Source organism: Panthera uncia, chromosome E3, assembly GCF_023721935.1.
Source record: "Panthera uncia isolate 11264 chromosome E3, Puncia_PCG_1.0, whole genome shotgun sequence".
Taxonomy (NCBI): Eukaryota; Metazoa; Chordata; class Mammalia; order Carnivora; family Felidae; genus Panthera; species Panthera uncia.
Window position 1 is genome coordinate 11,351,941 of NC_064815.1, and position 20,160 is coordinate 11,372,100.

The 20,160-nt window shown below is 36.5% G+C and overlaps 1 protein-coding gene across 1 annotated transcript in view; it reads left to right on the forward strand.

Moving 5' to 3' along the window:
- LOC125928638 (phospholipid-transporting ATPase ABCA3-like) overlaps positions 1–20,160 on the forward strand; it is a 164,888-nt gene that overhangs the window by 102,184 nt on the left and 42,544 nt on the right. The window contains 5 exon segments of the mRNA XM_049639368.1: positions 5,340–5,438; positions 5,939–6,107; positions 7,087–7,387; positions 14,157–14,406; positions 14,560–14,764. Coding sequence (XP_049495325.1) covers positions 5,340–5,438; positions 5,939–6,107; positions 7,087–7,387; positions 14,157–14,406; positions 14,560–14,764 — 1,024 coding nt within the window.

The following is a 20,160-nucleotide window of genomic DNA, read 5'->3' on the forward strand; positions in this document are numbered from 1 at the left end:
GTAAATTTCATGGTAGGAAAGAAGGAAGGATCTGGTATTTTTAGATACAGGCCAATATTGGAAGATACATAGAAAAGCAAGTTTCCATAACATAACCTCAAGATTGTTTGGAAGCTTCAAAAATGAAATTTTTACCGCAGATCCCAAAGATAAAGAAAATAGACTGACAGCTAAAATTCAATAAACAAGAATGATAGAGTTGTTACAGAATATCATGAGGAATTTTATTACCCCAATCTGTTATTCAACGGTAATTTAAAAAGTAGTTCATTTCATGTTAATTTAGGGTGTCTTGAGCAAGTCTGGCTCCTAAGCAGAAAAGTTGGAAAGGTATATGAGGGTTACAAGAATCTATTTTGGTAGAGAAGAAGAAGAGCTAGTATTTGAGACAAGGTCCAGCAAGTTAACCAGGAAGAAATAGAAGGGAAATTAAATGTGCACATGAAAGCTCCAGATAATTGTTATGCTTCAGCAAGGCTTCTTTTGAAGTGTTCTGAAACCTTCCTCTAGTCTGGCTTCAACTTGTCTTAAAGGCATAAGATTTTGAGGTTAGGATATGGAAATGAGAAAAAGAAAAGTCTAAAATATCATCAAGAAGGAAAAGAAGCTTCAGTGCTGGGGTCAAGGAAAGAAAAAATTTTAACTCCTGTTTTGATTCAATCTTTTGATCAAAGTAAGTGATCTTTCAACTTAAAATATAAGAACAAACAAAAAGGAGGGAGAAATTTTCATTGTGCTTCTCACAGCTGTAAGTAACTTCAAGTCTCCAAGCTAGGATAAAGTGCATATGAGGCACACCACTATGAAGTGACTTCAGAGGAATAAATGTTAGTTCAGATGGAATAACTTTGCAACAAATAAGGGAAGAAAATCAAATGTACTTAATTTTACCTTTTTATAAGAGATATGATGTCTCACATTTAGAAAGATTATACCAAATAATAAGATTAAGTTAATAGTAAATCAAGAGAGATTAAATCAAAAAGAAATGGTGATACAATTGGATTCAAACACAAGGCCATTTATCTCCAAACTTTATGTTCTCCCATCGACACCCGTGGTGTTAGAAAACTGGAGATGTGCCAATCCAATTCTAATTTTAAACTTCAAAAATTGACATTGATGATCCCATGGTTGATTCACAAAGAAAACAATCAAACACAACAAAACATAGAATGAGAACTAAGAAATCACTAAATCATGCAAAAACTCATCTTAGTCTTGGACAGAATTCCCTCCACATGTTTCCTCCACATGATGGATAAACATCAATCTCTTTCATAAAGGTGAAAAGGGAAAGAATGCCTGTAGAAAAGATACTGCATTTTGAAATAAAAGCACCAATCTAAGAAATAATAAGAAATGCCTACTTTGAAAATAATTTCCCAAAATGAAAAACTTTAGAAACTCTCTGCTTTATAGTCTCAATCAAATTAAAGAGAACACTTGAACAATTAAAGAGAACACTTGGAGGAGGGAAAATGGGATAAAATGATATGAAATTATTGATTGACTAGTAAAAAACTGACCAAATAATTGTGGCAGAAAACAGAACTCCTGAAGGAGAACACTGTGTCAAGAATTCTTCCCAGAACTATGAAGAAAACTGAAAAAAATAAAGAGACCAACCAGTACATTACCACTACACACCCACAGGAATGGCTAAAACTAAAAAGACAGATTATAGCATATAAACATGGTAAATGGATCTCATTGCTGATAGAAGTATAAAATGGTAAAACTGCTTAACATGTAAACTTAGTAAACATTGCTATGTTTACTAAGCTAAATATGTGCTTATCCTATGACTCAGCAATTATTCCTAATATATATCTAAAAAAAACACTTGTCCCTGAGAAGAGACGTAGAAGAGTGTTTATACTTGTAGACACTATTCATAATAGCTCCAAAATGTCCATCAGCAGGAAAATGGAAGAACATAGCAATAAAAAGAAAAAACTATTAGTATATACAATATGAATGAATCTCGCAGACATGGAAACATTAGGAAAAAATATATAGGCTGTAGGATTCCATTTATATGAAGTTCAAGAAAAGAAAAAAATCTTTAGTTATGGAATTCTAGAATTAAAATCACCTCTATAAGAGGAGTGCCTGGCTGGCTCAGTCAGTGGACCATGTGACTCTTGATCTTAGGGTTGTAAGTTTGAACCCTACATTGGGTGTAGAGATGACTTAAAAATAAAATCTTTTTTTAATATTTATTTAGAGAAGGAGAGAGAGAAAGCAGGCACAAGCCGGGTAGGAGCAGAGAGAGAGGGGAGGGAATCCCAAGCAGGCAAAGACCGATACAGGGCTCAACCCCACAACCCTAGGATGATGACCTGAGCCACTATCAAGAATCAGGTGCTTAACCAATGGAGCCACCCAAGTGCCCCCAAAATAAGATCTTTTTTAAGAAAAAATAATAAAATTACCATAAAATGCCTAGGTGTGTGTGTGTGCGCGTGTGGGGGGGGGGGTTGTGTGCATACATAGACACAGGGAAGGAAGTTATTGATTAAGAAAGGGCCTTGGGAAATCCCCCTGTGGGGTTCTGGAAATGTTCTCTATCTTATCTGGGTGGTTATCCAGGTATGTACATATGTGAAAATTAGTTCATAAATAGTATACTTTGTTATACCTCAGTAAAAAAAATCTTTATTTAAAAACATATGTAATGAAAAAACTTCGTAATGGGTAGAATACATCAAATGTCAACAGTAGTATACTCTAGATGGTCACATTTTTTCTGTTTTTATATTTTTCTGTATTCTCCTCTTAAGTAGACTATATATTATCTTTATAATTTTATCTATATACTTATTAAATATATATTTATGTGTATTATATATAACATGTATTATATATTGTATATAATAAATAACAAGACATATGAGAAAAACAGCTATACTCAAGATGGTCACTTTTATTTCTTTTTTATATTTTGTGTATTCATCTCAAGTATAATATATAGAATGTATATAATTATATTTGTTAAATATATACTATTTTATATATTATACATAATAAAACTTATATAATGAGAAAAATATATGTTCTTCACATTATGATTGGCTCATACAATAATTTTTTTTACCTATTATCTTTTTTCTTTACTGATTATCACTAAGGAGCCTAAAGTTTGCTCAGCTACAGAATCAAAAAGCTTATTTAGTTCTGAAGTGTATGAAATAGAAAGTGAATGTCTCCCATAATCACTGGGAAAATTTCTGTGTATATTTCTCAGGATCATTACATGCATATACTGACATGAATACAATATATTGTACATCGCATACATATACTGACATAGGTACAATAATAATAATTAGTTTTACAGAAATGAAATCCTATCGTAATAGTGTTCTGAATCTTGTTTTGTTTACCTGAATCTTTGGTCAGCTGTTTATGGTAGGACTTTTAGGATTTCCTATTTTTAAGATAGCTGAGGAAAAATCTACATTTTACTTAGATGTTATTGTATCATATCATACCATAATTTATTCGTTAAACTGTTAATGGGTATTTGTCTCCAGTTAGTGCTATATTTGTGCATTTAAAGCATTATACAAGTTTAATTTTGTGATGTATTGTATGAAGTCAAAGCAAACAAAAACAAATAAATATGCCAAATTATAGTGTATTAACAGTCGGTGTCTTTGGGGCCTGGTATTGTGATGATGTTTATATTTTTATAATTCATCTCTAAATATTTTATGATGCATACATATTAATTTCTTAACTAAAATTAAAGAAAAAAAAGAAAATGTGTGAATCCTAGCTGAAAAGTCAAGCACTAGGAATGAAGAAGCACCCAGAAGAAATGGACTTAAAACATGTGAAGGCTGTCATGTAGGTAGATTATACATGTTCTATATAACTAAGGGTGTAAGTTTAGAACCAATGTGCAAAACTAGATGTATTGAATGGAAAACAATTTAAGTTTAAATATGGAGGAAATTTTTATCTTCCAAAAGAGTGAATTTTGAGTTCCTCCAACACTGAGAGGGGCAAACACTTCACTTGCTCCTCATTGGGAATATATCCCATGGTTTTGAGACCTGGAGGGTTTTGGAAAAGATCATCTTTTAAACATGAAGTACTGTAAAAATCTTCCCAGGAAAACTATTCTTTAAAACTCTTGATGTCTCTGGGGCACCTGGGTGGCTCAGTTGGTTAAGCTTCTGACTTTGGCCTAGGTTATGATCTTGAGGTTCGTGAGTTCGAGCCCCATGTTGGGCTCTGCGCTGACAGCTCAGAGCCTGGAGCCGGCTTCAGATTCTATGTCTCCCTCTCTCTCTGCCCCTGCCTTTCTCTCTCCCTCTCTCTCAAAAATAAAAATAAACAGGGGCGCCTGGGTGGCGCAGTCGGTTGAGCGTCCGACTTCAGCCAGGTCACGATCTCACGGTCCGTGAGTTCGAGCCCCGCGTCAGGCTCTGGGCTGATGGCTCGGAGCCTGGAGCCTGTTTCCGATTCTGTGTCTCCCTCTCTCTCTGCCCCTCCCCCGTTCATGCTCTGTCTCTCTCTGTCCCAAAAATAAATTAAAAAAAAAAAAAAAAAAGTTGAAAAAAAAAATTAAAAAAAAAAATAAATAAAAATAAACATTTAAAAAAAATTTTTTAAACCCACTCTTGATGTCTCTACATTGCATCTGGCTCAATTTCCATGGCTTTTCTTGATTACTGAAACTGTATGTTCTTCTCTACATATAATTTTTACTATACCTACTCCATTTCCTATTTTTGAGTGACTTTTTCCCTGCTAATTGGAATATGTTTTTTTGTTGTTTTTTTTTTAAAGTTTATTTCCAGTGAGAGGGTGCATGAGTGAGGAAAGGGCAGAGAGAGAGGGAGAGGGAGAATCCCAAGCAGGCTCCGTGCTGTCAGTGTGGAGCCTGGTGCCAGGCTCAATCCCACAACCCTGGAATTATGACCTCAGCCAAAACCAAGAGTCAGACATCAACTGACTGAACTACCCAGGCGCCGCCCTTTTTTTAAACTTACTGAATAAGAACCATGGCCTGGATATGTGCGTGATAAATTAACTCATGTGCCCTAGAGTCATTAGCATATATAGTCTTTTTGTAGTTTTAGAAGACAAGAATTATGTGTTTTCAAGAATTAAGTAGAATGGGAAACAATTTGCTGCAGCAGTTTGTGCGTTCTATTATAAGTATTGAAGTGAAGAATGAGCTACATTTTCCCCACTGCTGGGGGGAAATCAGTTCAAAATAAAAATATATAAGTAGGAAAATCTTCTGATTTGGTGCTAACATTTACTCCTCCCCTTCCCCATTTCCCTTCCCTTTCTTACTTTTATTCTAATTCTTATTCTAGCTTTGAAGCTCTGTTTACTGATCTGGAAAAGAGACGGTATGAGTTAGGCATTGCTAGCTTTGGTGCCTCTGTTACTACCATGGAAGAAGTATTTTTTAGGTGAGCAAGGATACATAGGGAAAATAAAAACCGTGGCCAGGGGGTGGGGGGAGGACCACATCTTGGTCCCTTCTGTAAACTCACCAGGCTCAGAGTCACACATTAGAAATTTAAGAGGTGCGAGGAGGAGGGAACTGACATGATTTTTTTCTACAGCAACACTGAAAAAATACTGCCATCATTTCAAAATAGGAGCAGATATTTTGATATACTCAAAATATGACTAAGATGTTAATCTTTAACTTGAATCAGTTCAACCTAATGAAGCATTCAATACCTTGCACTAGTTTTCCTAGATTTACTATGTCTCGCAGCAGTCCTGTGACTGGCGTTTGGGAACCACTACTCTACCAGAGTTACCCTGTTGCCTCCATATAATGCCCCCTGCCAAGTCAATAAGCAAACCAAGGAGGCTTCTGAGTTCAATGTTGTGACTCACATTCTTCAAATAAGACATGGGATAGAATTGAAATTAAATGCTGTGTCCTATTTTTATGCAGAGTCAATAATATGGAAGATTCACAAGTAGATATCCCAGCTACCCAAACTCCACCTCCCTCTGTGATGAGTGAAGTCTCAGTTAAGAACCAGAATAGGGATATGTCAAGCAATGAGAGAGCACAGTGTTCCACCATGAACGAAAGTCCTGCTATTATGTTTAATACTGGGGTAAGCACCTTTGCTAAGAAACCTTATGTATATTTTTTTGATTGGCGCACAAGAGGTACATCTTCTTTTACTACTTGAACAAAGATGGTGTGGCATTCTTAGCCACTGCACCCCACCAGTTAGGGAGCAGTCTCTACCACAAACTAATTAATTTCCCAGTGCAGAAGTGATGAGGTCTAGATAAAGGTCACTCTCACCTTTGCTATTCCTTAGTTCTTTTTTCTGTCTTAGAATTCTTTTCTTTTCTCTCAAATTGCTAACCCAGAAATTTGGTAGTTCACTGAAGCTAAAGAGAACCGGAAAGAGCATGGTTTTTAGTAATCAAGCATGCCCAGTGTTTTAAGTTTTTGCTGTGGGTATTCATACTGCATAAGGGATCTTTCCTTAATCAGTGCGATCCTCAGCATGGGAAGTGAGTTGCCCACCATTCCTTTGCTTCTTCTTCTAATTATCTCTTCCTCCTATAAGGAATCTGTTTGTTTGTTTGTTTGTTTGTTTGTTTGTATTTTGACTGTCAGGAGTCTGGGGAAAATCATCCTGTTGAGATTTTAAGTGTGTTATATGAAAATCCAGACCTTAAACACCATATTTAATACCTTACAACAGTATTGCAGAAAGGAATAATAGATATTTGAGGCAAGTTGCCCACTTGGTCTCTCTTGCAATCACGCCACTCTGTCTTTGTAGCAAAAAAGCAACAATAGACAATACAGAAATGAATGGGTATAGCTGTGTTCCAGGAAAATTTGGTTTACAAAAATAGGTCATAGTTTGTTGACCCCTGCCTTATAAAGAAAAGACTGATCAAACTCTCATGTAGTATCACACTATGCTTAGATTCTAAGTATTTATGTAGGTAAATTTTATGTGTCTTCTATAAAATTCCAGAGTGTTCATTCATCTTAATGAATGTCATCATGAATGACCTGTTTGGGTCCATGAATATTGTAACATGGTGTTTTTTTTCCTCCTTCTTTAGTATTCCCTCTACCACCAGCAGTTCTGTGCCATGTTCATAAAGAGGGTGCTGTTCAGTTGGAGGAATTGGAGATTGATTTTGCTACAGATGCTGGCACTTCTAGGTTCCTTTACTTTTCTCTCAAAGGCTGAAAATTTTTCACATAATAATGATGAAAAGGCCAGACAAATGGATTTGAATCAATATGGTCAAACAATAGTGCCTTTATCTATTTCTGGGAATTCTAATTTGACCCTGATTTTCCTAAAACACCTTAGGAGTATGCTAGAGTCTGACAAACACACACTTAAGGAAGTGCAAGGTAAGACTCTTTAAGTAAAAAAAGACTGCTCTTAGATGAAGATCTGGTTGTATGATTTGCAAAGAAGGTCTTAATGGTATATTTGGCTACAGAGTAACTAAAGACTTAATGGGCTAGTTCCTCTGAATACATTTGTTTTTAAGATACTAGCAATAATAGTTTACATTTACTGAGCCCTTGGTTTTGACAAGAACTCAGCTAAGCACTTTACCTGCATGTTATTTAATCTGAGCAATCACCCTGATTTATTTTTTTAATGTTTTTTTAAAGTTTACTTATTTTTGAAAGACAGACAAAGTGCGACTGTGGGAGAGCCAGAGAGGGAGGGAGACAATGAATCCAAAGCAGGCTCCAGGCTCTAGGCTCTGAGCTGTCATCACAGAGTCCAAAGCAGGACTCGAGCCCATGAACTGTGAGATCATGACCTGAGCTCAAGTCAGATGCTTAACCAGCTGAGACACCCAGGCACCCTATAGTAGATATTTTTATTCATAACATCAGTTAAATTAAGGGTACTGGCATTTAAGGAAGTCCAGTAATTTGCCCCATATCAGGCATGTAATAAATAGAGACTTTAATCTGTTCTGCTGACATCTGCAAACTTAACCACTCACTGCACTGCATTACCTCTCTGACCATAAAGTCTGTTTGTTCTCTTAAGTCATCATTTCCTCCCAGAGACTGCACTTTTTTTTTTAAACTGTGATCTGATGAACAGTGTTCTTGAGTTAGCAAATAGCCTGAAGTTTTGGCAAGCTTGTATGGTTCTTTTTTTTCTGTCATTGAGGTTCTGTTGTAAAACTGCATTTCAGAAATGTTAATTGTTTTTTATAAACATCATACTGATACTGATTCTACAACCTACAAGTAATAGGTTGGCTGACTACGAATAATCATCCCTATTCTTCCTCCACTACAAATAGTAGGTAAGCCTTTGTTAACCAAGGTCATACAATAAGGACAGAGGATAAAGAATAAAATCATTATTTTTAAAAAATTATGACATACTGCTTACATTAAAAAAGTAAAATGATTAAATATGCTTTATTATATTGATAATAAGACTGAAAAATACAATAGAATAATACAGTAGCCCCACTGATAAGCATTCTCAATTTAGTGTTATTATTTTAAAGTTCATTAGCTAGAAATTATCAAGTCATAGAGAGATAATGTTTAGGCTTAGCCAGTCCTACTTTGTTTTTTAAGAACCTTACATGTACTTTTCTATCTTGTACTCTCATTAGCTTAGACACAGAACCTTTTATAAGTGAACTCTACTAGTTTTACATGGTTTCTCTCTATTCCAAACTGCATGCCTTTTTTAACTGAAAATTTTAGGGTAAAAATAGAGCGAGAACTTGCTCTCTCTTTTCCCCAAACTATAAGAAAATGTTTACTAACAAGGAAATTGTTTCTAGATAATTTCTCCTCTCTAACTTTCTTCTCAAATAGTATACACATTAACACTGGGGAAATCACTGCTAACTTTTTAAGCAGAACCACAAAATAAGTGAGTATGTGCTTTAGAAAGGATATGAGCTTATAATAAATGAAAAATGCCATCTGCCCTCCCAAACAACAGTTTACATTTCCTCTTCTTCCACAATTTAGATGAATGCCTCTTTTATGGAATTTATCTCACTGAATTACAATAGCGCATTTTTCATGTGCCTCTGAAACTAATTGTGGAGAGGCCAGAACTTCTTTTATATCTCTAGAACCTAACCCAATTCCTGGCACATAATGAGCATATAATTAAATATAATCTTATCAAACTGAAATGTGAGGGAATGATTCGAAAAGGGAGGGATCCAATGTCAATGAAGTCAGCTAGGATATAATTGTGATAATCCAGGCAAGAGAGGTTAAGGCTGTGAAAGAAGGAAAGAAAGAAAGATAGGTTTGAAAGATCTCTGAAGAGGACTAAAGTAGATTTAGTTTTCCCTTTAGAAGTGGAGGAGAATAAGAACCATTAGCATTGAATTTGATACTTTAACTTTTTGTTTTGAGATAATTGTCATTTTAGTGTTGTGTAAAATAATACTGAGAGATTCTGTGTACCAAGGGTAACATCTTGCGAAACTATAATACAATATCCCCACCAGGATATTGACATTGATACAGAACATTCCATCACCACAAGGATCATTCCTGCTGCTCTCTTCATTCCCTATCTACCTGGCAATCACTAATCTGTTCTCCACTTGTATAGCTTAATCATTTCAAGACATAAAAATGGAATCATATAATATGTAAACTTCTGGGATTGGCATTTCACTCAGCATAATTCTCTGGTGTGGTGTCTCTCCATAGTACATTCCATCATATGCTATGAGCTGTTCCATCATGGGGATGTACCACAGTTTGTTTAACCGTTCACCCATTGAAGGACACCTCGTTCCCCGCCCCCCCCCCAGTTTTTGTCTTTTATGAATAAAGCTGTTATGAAACTTTGTGTACATATTTTTGTGTGAACCTACATCTTCAGTTCTATGGGATAAATGCCTAGGATTTTAATTTTAATTGTTGACACATGACGGTTGCATGTTTGTTTTTTGAAGAAACTACAAAACTGTTTTTCAGGATGGCTGTATCTTTTTACATTCCCACCAAAAATGAATGAGTGATCCAGTTCCTCTCATCTTCCCCAGCATTTGTGTTGTCACTATTTTTATGTTTATTTTAGCCATTCTGATAGATGTGTTGTGGTATTTCATTATGTTTTTTTATTTCAGGTTAGTTAGCATATAGTGTAGTATTGGTTTCAGGAGTAGAATTTAGTAATTCATCACTTACATACAATACCCAGTGCTCATCACAAGTGCCCTCCCTGATTCCCATCACCCATTTACCCCTTCCTCCACCCACCTCTCCTCCAGCAAGCCTCTATTTGTTCTCTGTATTTAAGAACATTTGAAACAACATGGATGGAACTAGAATGTATTATGCTAAGTGAAATACAAGTCGATCAGAGAAAGACAGATATCGTATTTCACTCATATGTGGAAATTAAGAAACAAAACAGATGAACATAGGGGAAGGGAAAGAAAAATGAGATAAAAACAGAGAGGGAGGCAAAACTTAAGATTCTCATTGTTGTTTTAATTTGCCTTTGACATCCTTTCTTATGCTTATTGACATCTGTGTACCATGTTCAGTGAAATGTGTGTTCAAGTGTTTTGCTCATTTTCTAAGTGGATAGTGTTTTGTTTTGTTTTTTACTGTTGTTTTGAGAGTTCGTTATATATTCTCTCTCATACTGTTTATTATCTTTTCATTATCTTAATGGGTTCTGCAGGATAAAAGTTTTTTATTTGGATGAAGTCCCACATATTCATTTTCTTATGGATTGTGTATTTGGTGTCAAGTCTAAAACTCATTGCCTATTGAGGAGGGCACTTGTTGGGATGAGTACTGGGTATTGTATGTAAGCGATGAACCACAGGAATCTACCCCAAAAACCAAGAGCACACTTTACACACTGTATGTTAGCCAATTTGGCCATAAATTATGTTTAAAAAATAATTTAAAAACTCATTGCCTAGCCCTAGATCCTGAAAATTTTATCTTAAATGTTTATAGTTTTCTGAAATTTTTAGTTTTACACTTTACATCTAAAGTCATGATTCGTTTGGCATTGACCTTAATACATGTGAGATGTGGGTCAAGGATAAATTTTGTACTTGTAGATGTCCAAGTGCTCCAATAACATTTGTTAAACTATGATATCCATTTAACTTTTCACACATTTATCAAAAATCATTTGGGTGCATGTGAGCCTATTTTGGGGCTCCCTTTTCTATTCCATTAACCTGTGTATTTCTTCCTTCATCACTATTACGTTTGATATGTGGTAGGCTGATTCCTCCCACTTTTTTCTCATTATCTAAAGTTTCTTAGTTCCTTTGTTTCCATTTAAATATTTTTAAAATTTTTTTAATGTTTGTTCATTTTGAGAGAGAGAGAAACAAAATGTAAGCAGGGGAGGGGCAGAGAGAGAGGAGGACACAGAATCTAAAGCAGGGTCCAGGCTCTGAGCTGTCAGCACAGAGCCCAATGCAGGGCTCAAACTCATGAACCATGAGATCATGACCTGAGCTGAAGACAGACACTTAGCTGACTTCAGAGCCACCTTGATGCCCCTCCATTTAAATGTTAGAATAAGCTTGTCTATAAATACAAAAATAAAATTTTGGAATTTTGACAAGATTTAATTAAATCTGTGTCTCAACTTGGGGAGAAGTGACATCTTTACTGTGTTGGATAGTCCATCCATGAACATAACTGATTTATTTAGAATTCCATGAAGAACTTTTTTCTTTCATCAGTGTTGCATACTTTTCATCATACATGTCCTGTATGTATTTTGTTGAATTTACACCTAAACATTTCATTTCTTTAACAAATATAAATGGTATTGTATTTTTAATTTTGGTGTCTATATGTTTATTCTAGTGTATAGAAAACAATTGATTTTTGTATGTTATTTTGTATCTTGCAAACTTGATGAATTCATGCATTAGTTTCAAATTTTTGTGTGTGAATTCCTTTGGATTTTCTATATAGACAATCATGTCACCTGCAAATGAAAGCAGTTTTATTTCTTCTTTTATGATCTGCATATCTTTTATTCACTATTTATGCTTTACTGCCCTGGGTAGAACCTCTAGCACAGTGTTGGATCAGAGTGGTGAGAGTGGGCATTCTTTCCTTTGTTCCTGGTTTTAGGGGGATAGTAGGCAGTCTTGCATCAAAAGTATAATTTTAGCTATAGAGATTTTCTAGATGTTCTATATAAAAGTGACGAACTTCAGCTCTATAACTTTCTTTTTCAGAGTATTTTCATGACTGATTACTGAGTTTTGTCAGATGTTTTTTCTGCATAGATCAATATGATTATTAATGATTTTTCTTCAGCCTAAAATATGGTGGATAACATTGACTGAGTTTTAAATGTTGAACCAGCGTTGGATCCCTGGAATAGACCCTACGTGATCAGAGTTGCAATTATTTTCATGCTAAATTTTATTGCTAATATTTTGTTAAGGGGTGTTTCATTACATTTGTGAAGAATATTTGTAATTTTCCTTTTTTTTTTTTAGTACTGTCTTTCTTCTATTAGAGCAATACTAACTTGATAAAAAGAATTCAAAAATACTCCCTTCTCCTATATTTTCTGAAAGACATTGTGTATAATTAGTGTTGATTCGTCCTTAAACATTTGGTAGAAATTTCCAGTGAAAACATCTAGGCCTAGAGATTTCTTTTGGGAGGAATTTTTAATTTATGAGTTAAATTTCCTTAATAATTACAATTATTCGAATGACCTGTATCACATTGGGAGAATTGTTGTAGTTTATCCATTTAGAGGAAGTAATCTGTTTCATCTAAATTGTCAAATTTTGTGTGTAAAGTTGTTCACAGTATTCCTTTATTACCCTTTTGACATCTGTAGGATCTGTATTGATTTCCCCTGTGTCATTTCTAATATTGGTAATTTATGTCTTGTCTTTTGTTTCCCATTCTCTTTCTCACTGTGCTTTTAGCTGGGTATTTTCTAATCAACCTGTCTTCCAGTTTCCTGTCAACTCTTTATTTGTATCCAACCTGCTATGAGTTATATGTTGAATTTTTTTTAACTTTTTAATGTTTATTTATTTTTGAGAGGGGGGGAAGGGGCAGATAGAGATGGAGACACAGAGTCTGAAGCAGACCCCAGGCTCTGGGCTGTTAGCACAGAGCTTGACGCAGGGCTCAAACTCAAACCACAAGATCAAGACCTGAGCCAAAGTTAGACACTTAACCAACTAAGCCACCCAGGTGCCCCTATATATGTTGAATTCTTAATTTTAATTGATGTGTTTTTTCAATTCTAACATCAATATTTGATTCTTTCTGTGGACTCCAGTTCTCTGATAAATTTTCTGTCTCTAATACTTAGTTTATATGTGGATCTAGTTCTATTATCTGTGCTTTTTCTTGGTTCTGTTTTTTTTTATTATACTTAGTAATTTTTTAATTGAATGCCAAATATTGTACATGAAAATGATATGAATCTACTTGAGATTGTCTTCTCCAGAGGAGATTTACTTTAGCTTCTGAAAGATAGTGAGGTTAAGGGAAGCTCTAAATCTAATCAGTGATTTAAGTAATTTGAGACTGGGTGGAAATTTTTATAAGAACTGATCTAATGTTACTCACTCTTACTCTTATGGAATAGCCCTCAGGAGCCGCACTGAAAGCTTGAAGATTTACCAGTGCATCTGTAATTTATAAATCTAAAATGCCTTAAAGGAAAAAGGGGTATGGAATTTTTGGCTCGCTTCAATGCATTTATATTCCTTCTAGGGGCTTAGTCCCCAAGTGTTGATTGTATTTTTAGATATCTACACCTTCAAACAGGTGACTTTTTATTTTTTTAATCCACACTTTTATTTTCACAGAGGAAGGGTTTTTTTGCCTTAAGCAATACAATCTATAAGTGGATATACTTATGGATCTCTTTGAGATAGATAAGGAAGTCTATACCATGTGCCTGTGTTTTCTCAGTGAAGTAGGAATCTAGGTTATAGGCTATGAAGTGAGAGAGCTTGGAATTTAATGATGGAATAGAGTGCTTGAGGAGAATGGCAAATGTTTGAAATAATTATTATGAGAAAATTTAAAGGGATGAGAACCAAGTAAAATTATTTGTTCCTTTCCCCAACATATGTTGTAGATGACCTCTTTTGTGGATAAACTGATCAACTTCGTTTCCTCATCCTAGGTGACCTACTGAAATACTTAATGGAAAATGAAGATTGTATTCACTTATGCATTGTTGCATTTTCCATTGAGGTGAAGACAAATAAAATAATACTTACTGGTCTTTTCAACAATCAAGCATATCATTCACCATCTCTGACCCTGTCGATATTAGACAACATTCTTCTCATGACCATTGCTGGCTCTAATGCTTCTTTAATAGTCTCCAATAAGCCTCAGCCATACCTTAGGCATAAAAAACAAAGTGCAACGTATGTTATCCTTTTTATTAAAATTTTATATTTTAAATGCATCTCTCCTATGCTATATGATTACATTTAGATAATTAAAAATACCTATTGCTAGAAATTTGTTTCTGCTGTATTGATTTTCTGATATATCTACTTTTGTTCCTTATTCTGTAGATTGTCAAATGGACTCCATGTGGCCTTAAATATACATTTTGGCATGGCTCTTTTGATCAGTGGCTTTTGTCTCCTGACAGTGACCGAACAAATCACTAAGGCAAAGCACATCCAATTTTTGAGTGGGGTTTATGTCCCTGTGTACTGGCTTTCTGCTCTACTGTGGGATTTCATCATCTTCTTTATTACCTGCTGCTTACTACTAGTAAGTATTAGGTACAGTTTCTTGAGGGCTCATTTTCCTTCTGTACCCCATGGAAAATTCCTATTCTCTAATTATGTAACTTAACTGTATTTGTAGATAGGACCTTCAAAGAGGTGATTAAGTTAAAATGAAGCAGTTAGGGTAGGTCCTAATCCAATCTGACTAGTATCCTTCATAAGAAGAGGATATTTGAACATACAAAGAGATACAAGGAGTGTGCATGCACATAGTAAAGACCATTGAGGACACAGCCAATAAGTGGCCACTTGCAAGCCAAGGAGAAAAATCTTAGAAAAACCAACCCTAAGATGGCGGCAGAGTAGGATGATGCTAGGCTCATCTCCTTCCACGAACACAACTAGGTAACTATCAAATCATTCTAAATACTCCAGAAGTCAACTTAAAGACTGACAAAGCTAACTCCACAACTAAAGGGAGAAAAGAAGCCACATCATAGAAGGTAGGAAGTGTGGAGATGGTTTAGGGGAGAAAAAGATAACAGGTGCTGTGGATGGGAGAGAGCCATGGTAATGGAGAAGGTGAGAGAGAGTAGAGCACACAGGGGAATGCACAGGAAATCATTTCCCCAAGGTCATTGGCTGGGAAAATGAGAGGGGATGATTTTTGTGAGTTCTTGCAACCACCAGGGCTTAAATCCTGGAGTTTTAAAGGTCAGGGGGCTTGGTTGGGCTAGATCCCTGAAGTCATTATCCTGCTTCTGGAGAGAAGGGCAGCAAACAACCTAGGGGCAGATGATGTGGAAAAAGCAATCTGAAGAATGCCTGGGGCACACAGGGGTGCGATTATTTGCTCTTCTTGGAGGGCATCCCTGAGAGGCAGCATTCATGGAGATGCCTCTCCAGGGACAAAGGAGGTGGCTGGCCCCATTTCCTTCCACTACCCCTTAGCTTAAATACAGAGCCACCTGGAAGAAGTGCAGTGCTGGCAAAGGCTGACTAACTTGCTGATACCAAACCCCACACCCCTGTGCTCTGGCAGGACTTCTCTTCTCAGTCAAGCTTGTGTCAGTACAGCATAGAGGTCCTTCCCCTTGAAGACAAGACAAGCCCCTGCCCACACCATGTCTCTAAAGCCTGGAATTTTAAAGGTCAGCAGGCTGGCTGGGATAGAGCTCAGAGGACACTGTGCTGCTCCCTGGAAAGAAGGCAGGAACAGTTCAGAGGCAGACAGCATGGAAATAGCGATCTGAAAAACACCTGGGACACACAGTGGGGAGCTTATTCGCTCTTCCAGTAGTGCTTTTTTGAGGGGCAACATTCACAGAAACCTGTCTCTGGGGACAAAGGAGCTGGCTGGTGCCATTTCATTCACCTGCTCCTCATCATAAACACACAGCCACCTGAGGGAAGCAGCACAGCACTGACACAGGATTCCTAACCTGCTTACAACAAGTCCCATGTCCCTGTGCTTTGGCGGGACGGCCCATCTCAGTCAAGCATGACTCAGTCCCAGTGCAGTGGTCCCCTTCCCCAGAAGACCAGCAGAAACCCCTCATCACACCATGTCTCCCAACCAGAGAGTTCTGCAGGTCTTCTAGAAGTAGTATGGTCTCATTTAATAAGCAGACTAGAGCACACCTAGTTAAAACTCAACACATTCTGGCCAAGGACTAAACACTGCCCACTGAAGGCAAGGAGAGCCTCTGCAGACAACTGGTCTGAAGGATAGAGCAGCCAGAACACAATGCAGAGTGTATGCGACATGCACCAGAGACAGTAAGGCACCAGACTCTGGACGCTATATGACCTCTCCTTCCTAGAGCCACTTACTCTCAGGAACAGAAAACATTACAGGCTTTTCTAACACAGAGAAGGCAGGGGAGACTTGGACAAAAATGCCAAGATGGAAGAATTCATCCCAAATGAAAGAACGAGATAAGGCCACAGCCAGAGATCTGAGTGAAACAGATACAAGTAACATGCCTGATGGAGAATTCAAAGCAACAATTATAAGGATACTTGGTGGGCTTGTGAAAATAATGGAAGACATCAGAGAGACCCTTACCACAGAGATAAAAAAGTTAAAAAAGAATATGTCAGAAATAAAGAATACAATAACTGAGATTGGAAACAAGCTTGATGCAGTGAACAGTAGAGTGGAAGAGGCAGAGGAATGAATAAGTGATATAGAAGACAAAATAATGGAAAATAATGAAACTGAACAAAAGAGAGAAGAATCATGGAACACAAGAATAGACTTAGGGAACTCAGTGACTCCATCAAACGTTATAACATTTGTATTATAGGAGTCCCAGAAGAAGAAGAGAGAAAAGGGTACAGAAAATTTGGGGAAATAATAGCTAATAATTTCCCTAATCTGAGGAAAGAAACATCGAAATCCAGGAGGCACAGAGAATTCCCAACAAAAGCAGACCAACACCAAGATATATTATAATAAAATTTGCAAAATAAAGTGCTAAAGAAAAAATCTTAAATGCAGCAAGACAAAAGAAGTCCTTAACTTACAAGGGAAGACCCATAAGGCTAGCTGTAGATGTCTCAACAGAATCATGGCAAGACAGAAGGGAGTAGCATGATATATTCAACATGTTGAATAGGAAAAAGCTGCAGCCAAGGATACTTTATCCAGGAAGCCTATCATTCAGCATAGAAAGAGACATAGATTTTTCCAAACAAAAACTAAAGGAGTTTGTACCACTAAACCAGTCCTGCAAGAAATATTAAGAGGGAATCTTCAAGTGGAAAGGAGAGACCAAAGATGACAAAGGCAAGAAAGGACCAGACAAAATCTCCAGAAACAACAATAGAACAAATAATAAAATGGCATTAAATACATATCTATCAATAATTATTCTGAATGTAAATGGACTAAATGCTCCAATCAAAAGATACAGGATGTCATAATGGATTAAAAAAAAAAAAAGACCCATCTATATGCTGTCTACAGAGACTATTTTATTTTATTTTATTTTACTTTATTTTATTTTATTTTGAGAGAGAGAGAGAGGGAATGAGTGATTGAGGGGCAGAGAGAGAGAAAGAATCCCAGGAGAGGTAGAGGAAGAGAGAGAAGGAGAGAGAGAGAGAGAAAGTGGGGCTCCCCTGAAGTGGGGCACATGTTTTTTGTGATTTTTTTTATCCAAAGCAGGGCTTGAGCTCACTGGAATTGGGGCTCATGCTCACCTGATGTAGGACTCAAATTCAAGAACCATGAGATCATGACCTGAGCCCAAGTCAGATGCTTAATGACTGAGCCACCCAGGTGCCCAAGAGACTCATTTTAGAGCTAAAGACACCAGCAAATTGAAAGTAAAGGGCTCAAGAAACACTTATTATGCAAATGCATCTTAAAAGAAACCTGGGGTAGCAATACTTATATCCAACAAACTAGACACTAAACCAAAGACTATAACAAGACATGAAGAAGGCCACTCTATCATAATAAAGGGGACAATCCAAGAAGAAGATCTAACAATTGTAAATTGTCGACCTCAATAGGCCATGGGCTTGGGGTGGTGAAGGAAGTGAGAAAAAGAGACAACAGTAGAGCAAGGCACAGGGGACCCCAAGCCAACAGCCCGGGGTACCGAGGTTTATTGTACATCTTATATACGTTTTCAGGAAAAACAGATCAGCAATGATTAACAACAGAAGCTTAGCAAAGCATGTCAACAGTGTACATCTGATTCAGCTATCATACTTATCTTGCATACAAGAGCAGTCTTGCAGATACATATGTTCTGATAAGAATCTTTAGGATAGAAGCGAAGACAAAGAAGGGAGTGAACGCACTGTGCTATATATACAGCTGGCTTCCTTTAAGCAAAACATCCCTATCTGTATACTAACAAACAGACCACATTTCCCAAGGGCAATTCACTCAAGTCCTTTTAGGTTATTTTTAACCTTACAATCTCAAGTTTTCTCAGAGATCTCGGAGCCTGAACAAATGTGCACCTGTGGTCATTGTGGTGTTCTTGTTCCCACAGTAAATATTTATGCATCCAACATGGAAGCACCAAAATATATAAAACAATTAACAAGCATAAAGGAATTCATTGATAATAAGACAATAATAATAGGGGATATTAACACCCCACTGACATCAATGGACAGATGAACTAAACAGAAAATCAATAAGGAAACAATGGCCTTGAATAACACTGGACCAGATGGACTTAATAGATATAATCAGAATATTCTATCCTAAAACAGCAGAATACACATGCTTTTCTAGTGCACATGGAACATTCTCCAGAGTAGATCACATACTAGGACACAAGTCAGGCCTCAACAAATGTAAGAAGGTTGAGATCATACTGTGTATATTTTCTAACTATAACTCTATGAAACTTGAAGTCAACCACAAGATAAAATTTGGAGAGACCACAAATACATGGAGGTTAAACAATATGCTACTGAACTATAAATGGGTAAATCAGGAAAATCAAAGAAAAAATTAAAAGAAATACATGGAAACAAATAAAAATGAAAACACAACAGTCCAAAACCTTTGGGGTACAACAAAAGCAGTCCTAAGAGGGAAGTATATAGCAATACAACAAAACTAAAAGGCAACCGATGGAATGGGAGAAGATATTTGCAAATGACATATCTTATAAAGGGTTAGTATCCAAAATCTATAAAAAACGTATTAAACTCAACACCCAAAAAACAAATAATCCAATTTAAAAATGGGCAGAAGACATGAATAGACATTATTTCCCAAGGAAAACATGCAGATGGCCAACAGATACAGGAAAAGTTGTTTAATATCACTCAATATCAGGGAAACACAAAAATCAAAACTACAATGAAATATCACCTCACACCTGTCAGAATGGCTGAAATCAACATGAGAAACAACAGGTGTTGACAAAGATGTGTGGAAAGGGAAACCCTCCTTCACAGTTGGGGATGCAAACTGGTGCAGCCACTCTGGAAAACAGTATGGAGTTTCCTCAAAAAGTTAAAACTAGAACTACCCCACAATCCAGCAATTGCACTACTAGGTATTTACCCAAAGGATACAAAAATACTGATTCAAAGGGGTACATGCACCCCAGTGTTTATAGCAGCATTATCTACAATAGCCAAATAATGGAAACACCCCAAGTGTTTGGAATGTAATATTATGGAATATCATTCAGCCATCAAAAGAATGATATATTGCCATTTGCAAACACATGGATGGAGCTAGAGGGTATTATGCCAAGTGAAGTAAGTCAGAGAAAGACATGTGATACCACTCATATGATTTCACTCATATGTGGAATTTAAGAAACAAAACAAATGACCATGGGGGAAAAAAGAGAGAGAGAGAGGCAAACTAAGAAACAGACTCTTAACTATAGAGAACAAACCAATGATTACCAGAGGGGAAGGGGGTGGAGGGATGAGTGAAATCAGTGATGA